The following is a 16,891-nucleotide window of genomic DNA, read 5'->3' as shown; positions in this document are numbered from 1 at the left end:
TGTGGACCACAACTTCTTACAAAAACCGCTGTAGAGATTGACTTAAACTGGACCTTTTATGTAACCCTAGACAGTGATATCCAATCAGCGCATCCTTCAGGCTGGCACTGGTAGGCTGGCACCCAATGTCTTTGATCTCAATTTACAGTCACTTCTAGGTTAAAAAAAAAACTAAAATATCAGTCAGGTCGATGTGACCTAGACCCGTCACCAAGAGACAACACTGAGGCGGCTGTCTGTTCCATCCTGTTTTACACACCGCTCAGATACTCACAGCCGAGACAGTTACTAATGATGCCATCTTGTGGCTAGCCCGTGTATTGCATCATTTCCAGTCTGATGACAATGTGTTCTGGTGATGTAATGAAATCTAAAGCAGCGGTCGGATTTTGTTGTCACCGGTTACACTAGCAAAATTAGCTCATTTTAGTCTGCATTCATTTATGCTGGGTTAACCGTAGATGAAACCATTATAAGATGGTCTTATTATCGACTTATTATCTGAAGTCTGTTTCATGTTGAGACACAGAAACAGACTTCAGATGTCATTCATGAACTTATCAATAAATATAGCCAAAATATCAGTTGCTAAACGATTGGGCTAATTAAAACACTAAGAGCTGAAGTTGGCACAAAATCCAGAAACAGACATCGCCCTCCATGACCACCCCTGATCTAAAGCGATGCGATCGACTCAAGAATTAGAATGGACAGATCTGCATGAAAGGGGTGCACAACTCCGATCCTGGAGAGAGGATCTGCGTGCTGGTTTTGGTTCAAACCAACTACCTCAGTTATAGTTTTCTGACAGCTCCCTAAACTACGCTGGTTCACTCCTGTACTTGGGCACAGTAAAATCTTTGGGATACACTTGATCCTGAAATGGATCAGCCAATGCTGTGCACCCCGGTTGTAGCCTGGCCCGTGGATCAGGATCCACAGAGAATTACAATTATTTGCATGCACTCCTGAGGACAAAATAAAATGGGATGGTTAGCGAGAATGCCGCTTATAAGCCACAACGCAGAGGAAATTTACAACAAATCTTACTTCCTCAATCAGTCCCTTCCTCATCTCAACGCACAGCGATTAGGAAATGCATAACACGAGCGACCGACCGGAAAAACAATGAGGCAAAAGGTATATTTATGAAAGTTATTTACATGAGGATTCCACATAGCCAAGGGCAGAAGGAAAAAGAAACTAGTCGGCTTCGAACCCTGACCCTATAAACGGACATTTAAAAAATTCTACAAATACTTATTGATTCCTGATGGACAGTGGAGAAAAAGCGGTGAATACCGTTTTTGTCAGACCTACAAAACAAAGTGAAGTAGGCTACTGGTCTGAAATTTCGTGTCATTATTGGCTTTTTATTTATCACAACATAATGGTAGCACAAATAACAATATCGGTCAGTTTCTTTGTTACAAATGAGGAAACGATACATGGGGAGCTCCACTAGAACTAAACGTGATTCATCTTTCAAAACAATAAATTTAGGGACCGGCAGCAACTGGTACTACATTACCCGTCTGCCATCTGTGTCGCATGCTCAAAAAATTACACCAGTTCAGCTGTAACTATTGTTACCACTAAGGAATAATGTCTGCAGCTATGGGTTCCAGCGCAAGAAAATGATGGTCGTTGGCTTATTAATGCGGTTCTCATAATTACTTAAAAAGCTGCCTTGCTAATTAGGTACGTTCGCTTTTAAATAGTTACTAAGTTACTAACGTACACAGTAGATAGTGACCAGCAGTCTCTCCGCAGTTTACTAGACTAGTTCGCAAAGTGCCAAAATGTATCTGCTTTTCAGTCGTTATTGTGGATGTGTCAAGCTAGTGTAGCAATAGACGCTGTCCGTCAGTTATAGATAAAAGGTAAGAATACCGCCAACGTAAAGTAGCTAGAAGGTTACTTAAAACAGCCTATACCATACTAGTCTAGCTTTCGAGATCGGCGCTGATGTTTAGTTAGATCGTAACGACCAAGAAGGGTTGTTATTGACGAACATCACCACCGGAGAACCCAAGTCTCTGGATACAACTACACAGAAAGCTAATTCGCTAGCTAGCGAGGTCACCTGTAGCGTCTATTGGATAGTTACTTGAAATCCGCAGTGTGTGTGCCGGTAACTGTCATACGGGTAACACTAACGTAACGGAAAACGAATGGTAGGGAAACGGAGCATTTTCTTGGAGACGTTCTTTTTCTTGTGGAGACGTTCTCGTTATGGGGGACAGCGGAGATCTCAACGCGAACCTACATTTCCGTGCCACGGGTGATCCTCGCCTAGATAAAGCAATTTACCAGTGGATCACTTGGGATAAGGTAAGTTGATTACCAAAATAATAAACAAGGTGTTGTGAGGGTCCAGTATTTCATCGAAATGCTTTCACTAGTGAGTTCCTCACTTAATAATCGATGCTAAAAATGTTTTGATTCTTGAATTCATTGATTTTTTTTGTAGCTACACAGTGTGACTGACGATCACTGGTGGATAGTATTATTAAGCGCTTATTTGGAGAAGTGACATCTCTTAAGCGATGCTCTTGATAAGGCGAGTGCTCAATGCAAGGTCACTCAGTTTGAAACCTGATCCTTTTACTCACGAAGTTGCAGCATATGGTTCCAGTTGTAAAGTACCCACTGGGGTAACATTTAAAGTTTCACTTGAATGTGGCTTTTGTTTGTTAAGGGGTAGGCCTCCTTATATTGCCGTTTCTGCTACCACACACCACACTAATTAATTGCAAAAGTATAGACATAATTTTAAAAAGAGAGACACTGTTTGAGTAAGCAGCAGTTGATACACTGTTGCCTAGGTTACAGAATTGTGATGAGTTATTGTGGTGGTCACTTGTCATTTATTTTATTTATATTCTTGACCAGCTAGCACCTAATACTTTCAGGTGCTGGATGTACAGCCAGAGCAATGTATGCAGTGGTATTGTGGTTTAGAAAATACCTTTACATCATGAAGTATTCTGTTTGAATCCCACTGAGGGACTGTCTGCCGTGTAGGAGTCTGTCAGTTTGCCAGCAGTTCTGTCTACCTGTAGCCTACATGTCACAGATACAACAGACTCCTGAGGGTATGTCACTGTGTTATCCCCTGAGAGGCCACAAGTCATTGGACTGGTATTAATGGAACTGTTATTTTTAAATACCCAAGACATTAATTACCGAAAATACTAAATATTTTGAACGGCTGGTGAAATTGAATAGTGCACGTGACACTGGTGGCTTTTTTCCTGTATGCGGTACCTTTAGTTGCTAGGCTGTCTGATGGAGGCTCCCAGTGAAGGTAATTTATATTGATTTGAGAGGACAGGGAGAAGTAATAGCACCTTTTTTAATTTAAATTTTGTTTTAACCCCACTATTGCTTTTTTCCACCGTATTGCTAGTGTACATGCTCACCACTGTACTGTAGCATGAAAGTACAATACTGTTCTCTTTGGGTACTAAAAGTACCTTTTACAAGCAAAAAAATAGTACAAATGAAATATTGCTGGCTAGGGGTGCAATTTTATATGCCTACCACCCCAGTGACAAGTGTTTATACCTTCATAGACATTTTTACCTACTTATATTCTGAGGTTGCAGCTCAGTGCGGGGGGAAGGAACCTTCATTACCGCAGTATCGTGTGATTTGAGCTGGTACGTGCTGTAATTCTAGGCCAAGTAACAAGGCAGATAGCTGGGGAGAATTTCCCCGGATTGCCGTATATGAAAACATACCAGTGGCTAAGCTGATGCATAGATAGAGCAGGACAACCAACCACTGAGTACAGTGAGCAGTGGTGAGTGAGCCTTCAGCAGTTGGCGATAAATCTCTGGGCTGCGTGACACACAGTGTCTATCACGTGAAGACTGTATTCATGCATTCATGTGAAGCAGATAACCATAATCAGGATCTGGTGAGCAGGGTAGCTTTCACTAATCTACTCGTGACATTTAACCAGAAACAAGATTTGTTTCTAAAGTAAAAAACCCAATCCAGCTTGTGCTTCTAAAGCAGATTTTAATACCTGAAGGAGCTGATCGGCACGTGAGAAAATATTTACAGTTAGTTACAGGCTCAATTGATTTGCCTTGCAAAGTGATATGCTGATACTCTGCTTTCACAATGTGCTCTGCTGTTTGTGAACATGTTTTTCAAAAACCTTATTCAGGGTGGAAGCACAACAGTTCATAACCCTGTCATCAGCATAACAGTGAAAAGTGGCGTCTGGACCACCTTCAGGGAAGTTTATATGCACAAAAGACGGCCCAGCATTGAACCCTGCAATGTAAACAGCATGAATTACACTGAATAAGTATGAAACTTTCAGGAGTAAGCAGGTTAATAAAATGACACTATGAGTAACTCCAAAGTGACTTGTATAATTTAACAACCTGACTAAAAAAAGTTTGGGAATCACTGTGCTATAGCGTGTAGGAAATAGTTCCAACTGAAAATAGGATTAAAAGAAAATTTGAAAAAGTCAGTTAATAAACACACATACAAATAGGCATAATATCACCGTACAAGTTTTTTGGAGTTACTTGAACTGCATTGTCTTGCTCTAAACCACAAAATAATACCCCTGTACCAGCAATAATTTAGTTGGCACGCCTTCAGAAACTTCTGTGAATTTCTAAAATACTAAAATATTCTTCATCACACACAAAAACTGTCTGGGTCAACTGAACACAAACCTGCACCAATGAAACAGTGAGAAGCCCAGGAAGTGAACTACCCTGTGATGTTCCACATCAGGGCCTGCTGTCTGTCCACTCCAGGACAGCCTGTGTTGAGTTCTTGTTTTTGATTGGTCCAGAACCCCGCCTGTGTTGAGTTCTTGTTTTTGATTGGCCCAGAACCCGCACACGCGAGCGCAGGTGGAGGCCCTGCTGCGGGACGGCTGTGTGGACGAGCTGAGGAGCAGGCTGTGCTCCAGAATGAGCTTCGGGACGGCCGGGCTGAGAGCGCCCATGGGGGCTGGCTTTGCCCTCATCAATGACCTCACCATTATCCAATCAACACAGGTCAGTCCACCAATGACCTCACCATTGTCCAATCAACACAGGTCAGTCAGTCATCGACCTCACCATTATCCAATCAACACAGGTCAGTCCACCAATGACCTCACCATTATCCAATCAACACAGGTCAGTCAGTCAGCGACCTCACCATTATCCAATCAACACAGGTCAGTCAGTCAACGACCTCACCATTATCCAATCAACACAGGTCAGTCCACCAACGACCTCACCATTATCCAATCCACACAGGTCAGTCCACCAATGACCTCACCATTATCCAGTCAACACAGGTTAGCCAACCAACGACATCACCATTATCCAATCAACACAGGTCAGTCAGTCAACGACCTCACCATTATCCAATCAACACAGGTCAGTCAGTCAATGACCTCACCATTATCCAATCAACACAGGTCAGTCCACCAATGACCTCACCATTATCCAGTCAACACAGGTTAGCCAACCAACGACATCACCATTATCCAATCAACACAGGTCAGTCAGTCAAAGACCTCACAATTATCCAATCAACACTGGTCAGCCAACCAACAACCTCATCATTATCCAATCAACACTGGTCATTCAAACAAACGTTTGGTGTTGTGATCGCTGTTCTTCTCATACTACAGGGCTTGTACAAGTACTGCGCGATCGCATTCCCTGACCTGCATGGCAGAGGCCTTGTGATTGGCTACGACACCCGTGGGCAGGAAGCCAGTGGCTGTAGCAGTGAGCGGTAATTCATTATGTGTGACCATTCTGATGTACTTTATTTTACTCTTTACAGGACGGCTGTGTTAAAGACCTGTTTTTTTCCCCTTTACACAGACTTGCAAGGTTGACTGCTGCAGTTATGCTTGGCAGAGGGGTTCCTGTCTATCTATTTTCTACCTACGTCCCAACACCCTTTGTGGTAAATGTGTCCTCATCCACTGCGTTTGCCCCTGGGGAAAAATACAAGTTATTCTGTTCTGTTCTTATACAAAAAAACTAAACAATTTGATGGAAAAATAAGACAAGACCCAGTTTTCTCTCATGATAATCAGTTTTCCATGATTACCATATGATACAGCATGCTGTATCATGATATCATATGATTTCATGATACAGCAGCAAACACTGCTCGCTGTAATCGCAAGGCTGCTAATAACATGGCAGAGGTGTTCAGAGGGTAGGGGAATGCGGGCCATCGACTGTGTTCAGTAACGTGTTTATTTTGTGCTTACCCCACCAAAGCCATTCGCAGTGAAGAAGCTGGGAGCCGCAGCGGGGGTGATGATCACAGCTTCTCATAACCCCAAAGAGGACAACGGATACAAGGTGCTCCGCCCTCTCACCTCCTGTTGCTGAGGTGCTCTGCCCTCTCACTTCCTGTTCCTGAGGTGCTCTGCCCTCTCACTTCCTGTTCCTGAGGTGCTCTGCGATCTCACTTCCTGTTCCTCAGGTTCTCTCCTCTGACCTGGAGGACAGGATTGCTTTAAAAAAAAAAAAAAAAAAAAATGGCTGACAGTACAGCTGCGTTTTTTCTCAGGTGGCTTTAGAAGAGCTGGCGCTGACTCTTCCCCTCGCAGGTGTACTGGGAGAACGGTGCACAGATCGCCTCGCCCCACGATAAGGAGGTCCTGCGCTGCATCGAGGAGAGCGTGGAGCCCTGGGCGGGGTCCTGGGACCGCGGCCTGGCGGACAGCAGCCCCCTGTGCGTCGACCCCACCCAGCGCATCTGCAGCTGCTACATGGAGGAGCTGAAGTCCCTCTGCTTCCACAGGTCATTCCGCCATTTCTCAAATAAGACCGTGCACACGGCTGTACTGTAGAGTTCAGACTGTGTGCGGCTGTACTGCGTGTGGTTCAGGCTGTGTGTGTGGCTGTGCATCTGAGACAGCGGGCGTGTGTGTTCCTCATTGGTGAGGATTTAAGTGTCATTTGAACGATGTTTGTTTGTTTGTTTGCACGTTTGTTCAGAGAGCTGAACGCGGAGTCGAAGCTGAAGTTCGTCCACTCTTCCTTCCACGGAGTCGGGCACAGCTTCGTCCAGCAGGCCTTCCGGGCATTCGGCCTCTCCCCTCCCATCCCTGTACCGGAGCAGAAAGATCCGGATCCGGAGTTTCCCACGGTCACCTGCCCCAACCCGGAGGAGGGAGAGCCCGTCCTGGTACGAGGGCGTGGTGTCTGCTGGTTTCATTTTAAACATGTTCTCAAAACATCCCATCATATGAAAGAACAGTCTGTCATGATTTGTCAAAGTAGATGTATATTTTTTGTTTGCCAGTAATGTGCAGGAATTTGACTGGTGTTTAAGGGGCTATCTGACCCAGGTCTGCTCCAGTCCATGTTTTCCAAAGCACCAGCAAAATAAAATAAAAAGGGGGCCGGCTGGCTCATCCTGTTCAGGTACTGATCTAGTGAAAGGATGGGCATGGCTGTGGACCAATCCAGTGCCGACTGTGGCCAGCAGTCCCACATGGTGACTCCTGATTGGATGGCCCAGGGGAAGGCAGGCTTTCAGTCAGCTGGGATGACAGTGTCTCATTGGACACTAGTGACCCCCAGGGAGTGGTGTTTGCAGCAGTAAGTGCAGATATACATACAATTAGCCATTCAGACGGGGAGGATTATTTTTTTAAGACAGAAGATGGTAGTTAGGAGGCGTAATAAACAGATGGGTGGTGTAGAGGGTGAAGTGTCCAGCTTTTCTCCTCTAATGTTGCTGTGCTTGCAGGAGCTCTCTCTTCGGCTGGCTGAGCGAGAGGGGGCCACAGTCGTCCTGGCGACCGACCCTGACGCTGACCGCTTGGCTGCAGCAGAGCTGAGCAACAAGTACGACGAATCATCCACATAAATGCATACATACATACGTACATGTATACATTAATACATGCATGCATGCATACAGTACATATAAACATACATACAGGCATGCATTCATACATGCATACCTACATGCATGCACACAGTACATATAAACATGCATTCATACATGCATACCTACATGCATGCATACTTATAAACATACATACAGGCAGGCATGCATGCATGCATACCTGCATACATACAAGTACACATATAAACATACATACTTGCATACACACATACATATGTAATACACTGCTGTGACAGGTGTTATGCCATGTCTGAGGCGCAGTTATGTAGGCTTAATGACCTGTAATAGGAGTGACGTGTGCCTGAATCCCAGCCTTCTCGCCACGCAGCCGGTGGAAGGTGTTCACGGGCAACGAGCTGGGCGCCCTGCTGGGCTGGTGGATGCTGTTCACCTGGAAGGAGGCTCACTCGAACCCGGGGGACGCAGCGCGGGTCTGCATGCTGGCCACCACCGTCTCCTCCAAAATCCTCCAGGCCTTCGCCCGCGCGCACGGCTTTCACTTTGAGGTGGGGGTGGAACATGCCTCCGCACACCGCGAATACATGCGCCTTCAAAAAAAAAAAAATACACTGTGAAATATATATGATAGCAGTACGTTTCCTAAAATAGATGCAGTGTCTGAAAGTGGCAGTAATCTGTATATTTGCCCATATGTTGTGAAGTGTGCCGGTATGTTGATAATGTTTTGTGGTTTTAGTTCATTTTCAGTGCGGTCCGTTTCTGCAGTAGATATAAGTCCGGTTCTGTAGTGCCGTGATTGAGAAACACTGAGTAGTCCATGTGTAAACGGAAACATCAATGTGGATTAAGTCCAGAGGCCCACTGTGCCGGGCTGTGTGCAGCTCTGCAGTTTTGTGGTCACAGAGGAAGCACTATCCTTTAGTCGATCTACTCCTGAGCCTGTTCATTCATGTGGGCAGAGATTACATCATGGCATTCCTCATGTAATATTTATTCACACTTCAGCGCTTACAGTTCAATTTATATTTCAGCCATTGAGCCAGATGCTCTTATCAGAACGGTTTCCACAGTTTCACAAACAGTCCATTTATACAGCAGGGTGGTTGCTGAGGCCGCTTAGGTTAGGTACAAGTCACAAGGCAGTGTCCCACCTAGGAATCGAACCCGCAACCCTTTAGGCCACAGGGCTGATTCCTCTGTGCCTGCAGGAAACTTTGCCAGGTTTCAAATGGATCGGGAGGAGAGTTGACGAGCTGAGGAAAGCGGGGAAGGAGGTGCTTTTCGCCTTTGAGGAGTCCATCGGTACGTAAACCTGATAGAGTCAAAGTGACTGGCACTGCTGAACGGGGTGCTGTTGGGTCAAGGAGCTGTGCAGAAAGGCAGTGTGTGAGCAGTGTGTTTGTGTCTGTGTATGTGGGTAGAATGTTCCAGAAGAGCAGCGTGTGAGCAGTGTGTTTGTGTCTGTGTATGTGGGTAGAATGTTCCAGAAGAGCAGCGTGTGAGCAGTGTGTTTGTGTCTGTGTATGTGGGTGGAATGTTCCAGAAGAGCAGTGTGTAAACAGTGTGTTTGTGTCTGTGTATGTGGGTGGAATGTGCAGGGTTCATGTGTGGCAGCGTGGTTCCAGATAAGGACGGGGTGAGCGCGGCGGTGGTGCTGGCGGAGATGGCGACCTATCTCCACAGCCAGAACCTCACCCTGACCCAGCAGCTGGCCAACATCTTTCACATGTGAGCTGCTTTCTGTTCTTCTTTCTCAGGTGCTCAAACTTGCACTGTGCGTGTGTATACGTGTGTTTGTGCACTGTGTGAATGTGTGCATGTGTTTGTGCACTGTGCACCTGTGTGTGTGTGTGTCTGTGTGTTTGTGCACCTGTGTGTGTGTGTCTGTGTGTTTGTGCACCTGTGTGCGTGTGTGTGTGTATGTTTGTGCACCTGTGTGCGTGTGTGTGTGTTTGTGCACCTGTATGCGAGTGTGTGTGTGCACCTGTGTGCATGTGTCTGTGTGTTTGTGCACTGGGCACCTGTGTGCATGTGTGTGTCTGTCTGTGTGTGAGACACACACTGATGGTACGCTGCTCTGCTGCTTATTGTTAATAAGGACCGAAATAAACTCCTACTACTCCAACTACTCCTACTCCTCTGCGGCTACCTTTCAGTTACGGTTGGCACGTTTCCACCACGTCCTACTTCGTCTGCCGCGACCCGGCCACCGTGAAGAGGATATTCACCCGGCTGCGCTGCCTCCAGGGAGACGACACCTACCCAAGGTCGTGCGGAGGTCACTGCGTCGCGCACGTCAGAGACGTTACCACGGGATACGACAGCAGCCAACCCGATAAAAAATGCGTAAGTGCGTTTCACCTGGCCGTACCTGTAACAGCAAAAAACCTGCGCAACACCTGCTCAGCTCTGCCAAGCAAACGATTCAGGAACGTCTTATGAGTGTTTTAGCATGTGCTGCCTGCCCGTTTCGACCATTTTGTTTCTCAGCTTTGATGAGATGCATAATTGCGTAAGAGTCTGTATTTGACCTGAGTCTGCTGTGCAGAACTATTGGGTTTTTCCACCATAAAATCTTATTAGTCAGCCTATGAAAAGAGTGCTTTCAGGTAGACAGCTGAGACTGACATTCCACTGTTCTTTCCTGTAGGGGGCGCTGTTTTCTGTCAGTCAGCGCCTAGTTCATCAGCTTAAAGCAGTTATTTGGATTCTCTGGGTCTGAAATGCTTGCTGATTTTAAAGTGAAAACAAAAACCAGCACAGCCTTGTGGTTCTCTAGGGGAATTAAAAAGCAAACAGGCACATCCTTGTGGTTCTCTAGAGGAATGTAAGAACAAACAGGCACAGCCTTGTGGGGGAATTAAAAAACAAACAGGCATGGCCTTGTGGTTCTCTAGGGGAATTAAAAAGCAAACAGGCACATCCTTGTGGTTCTTTAGGGGAATTTAAATAACACCCAGGCACAGCCTTGTGGTTATCTGGGGGAATTTAGGAACAAACAGGCACAGCCTTGTGGTTCTCTAGGGGAATGTAAGAACAAACAGACACAGCCTTGTGGTTCTCTAGGGTAATTTAAAAAACAAACAGGCACAGCCTTGGGGTTGTCTAGGGGAATGTAAGAACAAACAGGCACAGCCTTGTGGTTCTCTAGGGGAATGTAAGAACAAACAGGCACAGCCTTGGGGTTGTCTAGGGGAATTAAAAAAATAAACAGGCACAGCCTTGGGGTTCTCTAGGGGAATATAAGAACTAACAGGCACAGCCTTGTGGTTATCTGGGGGAATGTAAGAACAAACAGGCACAGCCTTGTGGTTATCTGGGGGAATGTAAGAACAAACAGGCACATCCTTGTGGTTCTCTAGGGGAATTTAAAAAACAACCAGGCACAGCATTGTGGTTATCTGGGGGAATTTAGGAACAAATAGGCACAGCCTTGTGGTTCTCTATGTGAATGTAAGAACAAACAGACACGGCCTTGAGGTTCTCTAGGGGAACGTAAGAACAAACAGACACAGCCTTGTGGTTCTCTGGGGGAATGTAAGATAAACAGACACAGCCTTGTGGTTCTCTAGGGGAATGTAAGAACAAACAGGCACAGCCTTGTGGTTCTCTAGGGGAATGTAAGAACAAACAAGCACAGCCTTGTGGTTATCTGGGGGAATTTAAGAACAAACAAGCACAGCCTTGTGGTTCTCTAGGGGAATGTAAGAACAAACAGACACAGCCTTGTGGTTCTCTAGGGGAATGTAAGAACAAACAGACACAGCCTAGTGGTTCTCTACGGGAATGTAAGAACAAACAGACACAGCCTTGTGGTTATCTGGGGGAATGTAAGAACAAACAGGCACATCCTTGTGGTTCTCTAGGGGAATTTAAAAAACAACCAGGCACAGCATTGTGGTTATCTGGGGGAATTTAGGAACAAATAGGCACAGCCTTGTGGTTCTCTATGTGAATGTAAGAACAAACAGACACGGCCTTGAGGTTCTCTAGGGGAACGTAAGAACAAACAGACACAGCCTTGTGGTTCTCTGGGGGAATGTAAGATAAACAGACACAGCCTTGTGGTTCTCTAGGGGAATGTAAGAACAAACAGGCACAGCCTTGTGGTTCTCTAGGGGAATGTAAGAACAAACAAGCACAGCCTTGTGGTTATCTGGGGGAATTTAAGAACAAACAAGCACAGCCTTGTGGTTCTCTAGGGGAATGTAAGAACAAACAGACACAGCCTTGTGGTTCTCTAGGGGAATGTAAGATAAACAGACACAGCCTTGTGGTTCTCTAGGGGAATGTAAGAACAAACAGGCACAGCCTTGTTGTTCTCTAGGGGAATGTAAGATAAACAGGCACAGCCTTGTGGTTCTCTAGGGGAATGTAAGAACAAACAGGCACAGCCTTGTGGTTCTCTAGGGGAATGTAAGAACAAACAGACACAGCCTAGTGGTTCTCTAGGGGAATGTAAGAACAAACAGACACAGCCTAGTGGTTCTCTAGGGGAATGGAAGGACAAACAGGCACAGCCTTGTGGTTCTCTAGGGGAATGTAAGAACAAACAGACACAGCCTAGTGGTTCTCTAGGGGAATGTAAGATAAACAGGCACAGCCTTGTGGTTCTCTAGGGGAATGTAAGAACAAACAGGCACAGCCTTGTGGTTCTCTAGGGGAATGTAAGGACAAACAGGCACAGCCTTGTGGTTATCTGGGGGAATTTAGGAACAAACAGGCACAGCCTTGTGGTTCTCTAGGTGAATGTAAGAACAAACAGGCACAGCCTTGTGGTTATCTGGGGGAATTTAGGAACAAACAGGCACAGCCTTGTGGTTCTCTAGGTGAATGTAAGAACAGACAGACACAGCCTTGTGGTTCTCTAGGGGAATGTAAGGACGAACAGGCACAGCCTAGTGGTTCTCTAGGGGAATGTAAGATAAACAGACACAGCCGTGTGGTTCTCTAGGGGAATGTAAGGACAAACAGGCACAGCCGTGTGGTTGTCTGAGGGAAAGAACGAGCACGGCTGGTCTGATTTTCTGCCTGACAGGTGCTGCCGGTCACAAAGAACAGCCAGATGATCACCTTCACCTTCGTTAACGGCGTGGTGGCTACGCTCAGGACCAGCGGCACTGAGCCCAAGATCAAATACTACACAGAGCTCTGCACCCTGCCGGGGGAGAGGTCAGTGCACACCTTGGGTACAGCGCACGTCCAGTTCCCAGTTTAGAACGACCAGCAGTCCGCCATCGCAGCCGCGTACGTGCTCGAGCCCCACTGCTGATTCAGCATCGCGTACGTGCTCGAGCCCCACTGCTGATTCAGCAGAGCGTGGACATCCGCAGTTCTCCTCCAGAACGCTTGGTGTCGCCAGCTGCTTCTTTGCACACCGCAGACTGCAGCTGAGCTCGCAGAGAGCGGAGCTGGAGGAAGACCTTTCGTACAGTGTGGCATTTTTTCTAGCGTGTGACTGAACCCTCCCGTTCACCCTGGGTGTCACCATCGCCCGTCGAGCATCGCTCTGTAGACCTTCGAGGGCTGTTTGAGGGCTCATTCAGTTAAGACAGCACCCTGTGGTGGCATGGATGAGCCATCCAGCAGCTCTCGACCCTGTGTACCCTTAAGGTGCGGCACACACACTGTTGCTGTGAGATGAACATCCTCTTTAACTTTAATGTTGGAGGCCTGTTGGCTGCTGGGATCTGTAGTTCTTTTCCCTTCAGCAGTCACGCTTTGAAGTAATATAGGTGTCTTTGATGTGCATCAGGTAGTTCAGTGCCGGACGGCCTTGTTGAGGGCTTACTTAGTGAACATCACAAAAATGTGCCATTCTTTTGTTTTATTCATTCCTTTCGCACTAGTGCATTCAGCAACTGTAACTGCCAACTGGATTTGGCGGTTGGATGTTTCAGCTGCTTTAACTTGATGAATTCTGTCCGGCGTACTGAAGGATTTGTTACCGATTCAGTTTTTCTCCATTCACAGTGACATCTCTAGTCTGGAGATGGAGCTGCACAAGGTAACAGCGGCTCTGGTTGAGGAATTTCTGGAGCCAGACAAAAACAATCTTATTCGGCCATCCCTCTGAGGACAAAACCTTGAATAGTTATCACTAAGTACTGTAGAAAAAGGGATATTTCTGCATATGTTCCATGAATGTTTACTTTTCATATGTTGAACTGCATTATTTTCAAATTTATTTTAACTTCCTTTGTGTGTGTTTTTTTATGTTTATTGAAAATATTTATGGAAATATGTTTTGGTAATCTTCTGTGGTGTTGTTAGGTAGCACAGAATTTCTTATTTATTTTCATTGTTGCGGTTAAACACTGTTTCCCTGGCTCTATTAAAGCATATGAATGGCAGAAATTAACACACGCATTTCTCTCTCACTATGTATTTCTGACTAGAGCTCTCTGCTTGCATTGTGCCAGAATCTCCTGGCAAAACAGCACAGGTCCTCCGGAATTATAACTAGTCTTTGTAGGATGGACTATGAATTTTCCAGGATTACCTTTTCTTTTTGAACTATACAGATATTTTGTAAGTTCATTCTTCAAAGCCTTTATCAGTTTTTCAAAGCCTTTGTCAAATAGTACCATACAGTAATCTGTGGTTTTGCTCATTTTTCTCTATAAATCAGGTAACTGGGTCAGGAGGACTGTGTTGAAGTCATATAATTCACTTACTGAACAAGAGCGAGGCGAAGCCTCTGTCCCTTACTATCCCTGAAGTCCATTATTTTCCAATAACGGGACGTCCCAGACTGGATTTTTCCGCTTAAACAACGGTAACCAACAATGATTATATATTAGGTACTCTCATCTTTATTGATTTTTATCTACTTAATCAGGCGAAATTTAAATATTCTTCCGCGGTTCTTTGGGGCATATTGTTTTAGCTCTGGTTGATAGTTCTTTTTGGAGCATTACATTACTTTACATTACAGCAGATGCTCTTATCCAGAGCGACACAACTTTTTACCTAGCATTTACATTGCATCCATTTATACAGCAGGATATGTACTGAAGCAATGCAGGTTAAGTACCTTGCTCAAAGGTACAACTGCAGTGTCCTACCCGAGAATCGAACCTGTGGCCCGCGTTGTTAAGCAGGCCACAGACAAACCTCTTGTCATTAATTCAAAACAAAAACAAGTTTTCAGCTTACAAAAAGGGCAAGTTACTCATGCTTACAAATTATTATTATTTTATTGTGTAGATTATGGAAGAGATTAATTTTTTAGTTATTTGCTGCATAACATCAGCTTTGATCTATTCTAGAAATTCTGTTATCATCAAAATATACATCTGATTCAAAATGTGCCAAAAAGGAACAAGAAATCAAGCAAGTACTTTTCCCACAGCACTGTAGATGGTACGTTCTGCATGGATATCTTAAGTGGTTTGCTTTTTACACTATAAATCCTGAGCCAGAAACCCTTCTGAGTTGTCAGGTACAGGCCTGATACACTGCTGGATTCTTTCTAGACTGCAGATAAATGATGAGCATTGACCTCGGTTACATTTTTTGTACTGTTATCCGGGTGAAGGGGGAACCATCGGCCCTAGTAAAACTGGCACGCGGGGGCAGAACTTGTTTCCGTGGTGTCTTACTGACACCCTGTGGTGTAAACGTGTAACTGCAGGACACGCGGCCCTGTGAAGGCCCAGTCTTTCAGCTTGATTTTCCTGCTCATTTTTTTTTTCGTGTTCTTTTGCAGTTAAGATCGAGATATTGTAAGATAGAAAAGGGGTTAACTACCGTTGAAGAGCTGGAGATATCAATAAGCATTCGACAGTGCAGGAAACAGTTTAATGTTAATTTCTGCATGGTAATTGGCTTTAAAAAAATGTTTGTAACATGTTCGTGCGCCCATTCATGTATGCGTATTGTGATAATCTTTCACACAGTCCGGTCCAGAAATATTGCCACACTTGGTGAAATACAACACAATACAATACAATAATACAATAATACAACTTTATTTGTTCACACGGAGAGGAAAATTGCCTTAAAAAAAATAAGGTAACAAGGGAGTATAAAGCGAACACACAGATAACGAGCTGTATTTTACCGCGACATATGGGGAAATTATATACTCACCCACACAATTAAAATTATACTTAGAAACTTTAAATCGCGCAACTTTCGGTCATTCTTGATCATTTGTTATACACCACGACGTGCTTCAAGAATTGAGCGAAGGAGCAGAGAGAAATGGCACGACGGTGGGAACGCGCTGAATTTTTTTTTTGAAAGTAACGTTTACGTACTTATATCTTGGGTTCTCAATTACATATTTAGCTTATATCTTTGAGTCAATATTTATTTGATCTCAAATCTTAGTTAAAAATGTAAATATTTGGCTAAAATATTTTTTATATCTAAAATCCTCTGTTCAAAATTAAATATTTGTTATCTTAAATCTCTGTGTGTAAAGTAAATATTTAGCTAAATCAAAATCTTTTACTTAAATCTTTTGCAAGATATAATTAGCCTCGGCCCTTTGTGACTGGCACACAAACTGATCTGCAGAAGGACTATTAATTCCTACTTGGCACAGACTATTTAAATGCACTCAGAGGTAATCTGTTATAGTCATGTAACATTTCTAATGTGACTAAACATGTGGATTTATAGTACACTATATGCCCAAAAGTATTTTGATATCCCTTGGTCTGGGGCTGTTTTTCATGGTTTGGGCTAGGCCCCTTCGTTTCAGTAAAGGCAAATCTTTATGCTACAGTATACAATGACATTCTAGATGTTTCTGTGCTTCTCCAACAGGTGTAGGGAAGGCCCTTTCCTGTTTCAGCATGACAATGCCCTCGGGCACACAACATGGTCCATATAGAAATGATTTTGTCGAGAATTGTGTGGAAGAAAAACGTAGCCAAAACGTATCCCAAGCATGTCTGTTGACCATATTTCTTGTGGATGTGGATTATATTTGGCAAGTGGAAATCAATATGTTAGCTGCAGTAGTTAGATGCCTGGTAGGTAACCTCAAGTGGCATTCACAGAT

General features: G+C 44.7%; 1 protein-coding gene across 3 annotated transcripts; it reads left to right on the top strand.

The window, feature by feature from the left end:
* Positions 1-851: 851 nt before the first annotated feature.
* LOC118209496 (glucose 1,6-bisphosphate synthase-like) lies at positions 852-14,236 on the top strand. 3 transcript variants are annotated; one of them, XM_035384821.1, is made up of 14 exons: positions 852-2,334; positions 4,869-5,036; positions 5,663-5,769; positions 5,862-5,946; positions 6,270-6,353; positions 6,605-6,798; positions 6,996-7,185; positions 7,753-7,850; positions 8,243-8,420; positions 9,084-9,177; positions 9,474-9,603; positions 10,032-10,221; positions 12,914-13,119; positions 13,156-13,841. In XM_035384821.1, exons 1-13 carry the CDS (start codon positions 2,236-2,238, stop codon positions 13,091-13,093), a joined length of 1,797 nt encoding a protein of 598 aa, XP_035240712.1. In that variant the 5' UTR covers positions 852-2,235; the 3' UTR covers positions 13,094-13,119; positions 13,156-13,841. The 3 variants fall into 3 exon arrangements, with proteins under 3 accessions (XP_035240712.1, XP_035240713.1, XP_035240711.1); XM_035384822.1 differs by lacking the exon at positions 13,156-13,841 and adding an exon at positions 13,849-14,236 and having other exon boundaries at positions 856-1,140; positions 12,914-13,047; XM_035384820.1 differs by lacking the exon at positions 13,156-13,841 and adding an exon at positions 13,849-14,236 and having other exon boundaries at positions 857-2,334; positions 12,914-13,047.
* The last annotated feature ends 2,655 nt before the right edge of the window (positions 14,237-16,891 follow it).

The sequence above is a fragment of the Anguilla anguilla genome, chromosome 12 (genome assembly GCF_013347855.1).
Source record: "Anguilla anguilla isolate fAngAng1 chromosome 12, fAngAng1.pri, whole genome shotgun sequence".
NCBI classification, from domain to species: Eukaryota; Metazoa; Chordata; class Actinopteri; order Anguilliformes; family Anguillidae; genus Anguilla; species Anguilla anguilla.
Note: the sequence above shows the minus strand (reverse complement) of the source record. Positions and strands in the feature narration are given on the sequence as shown.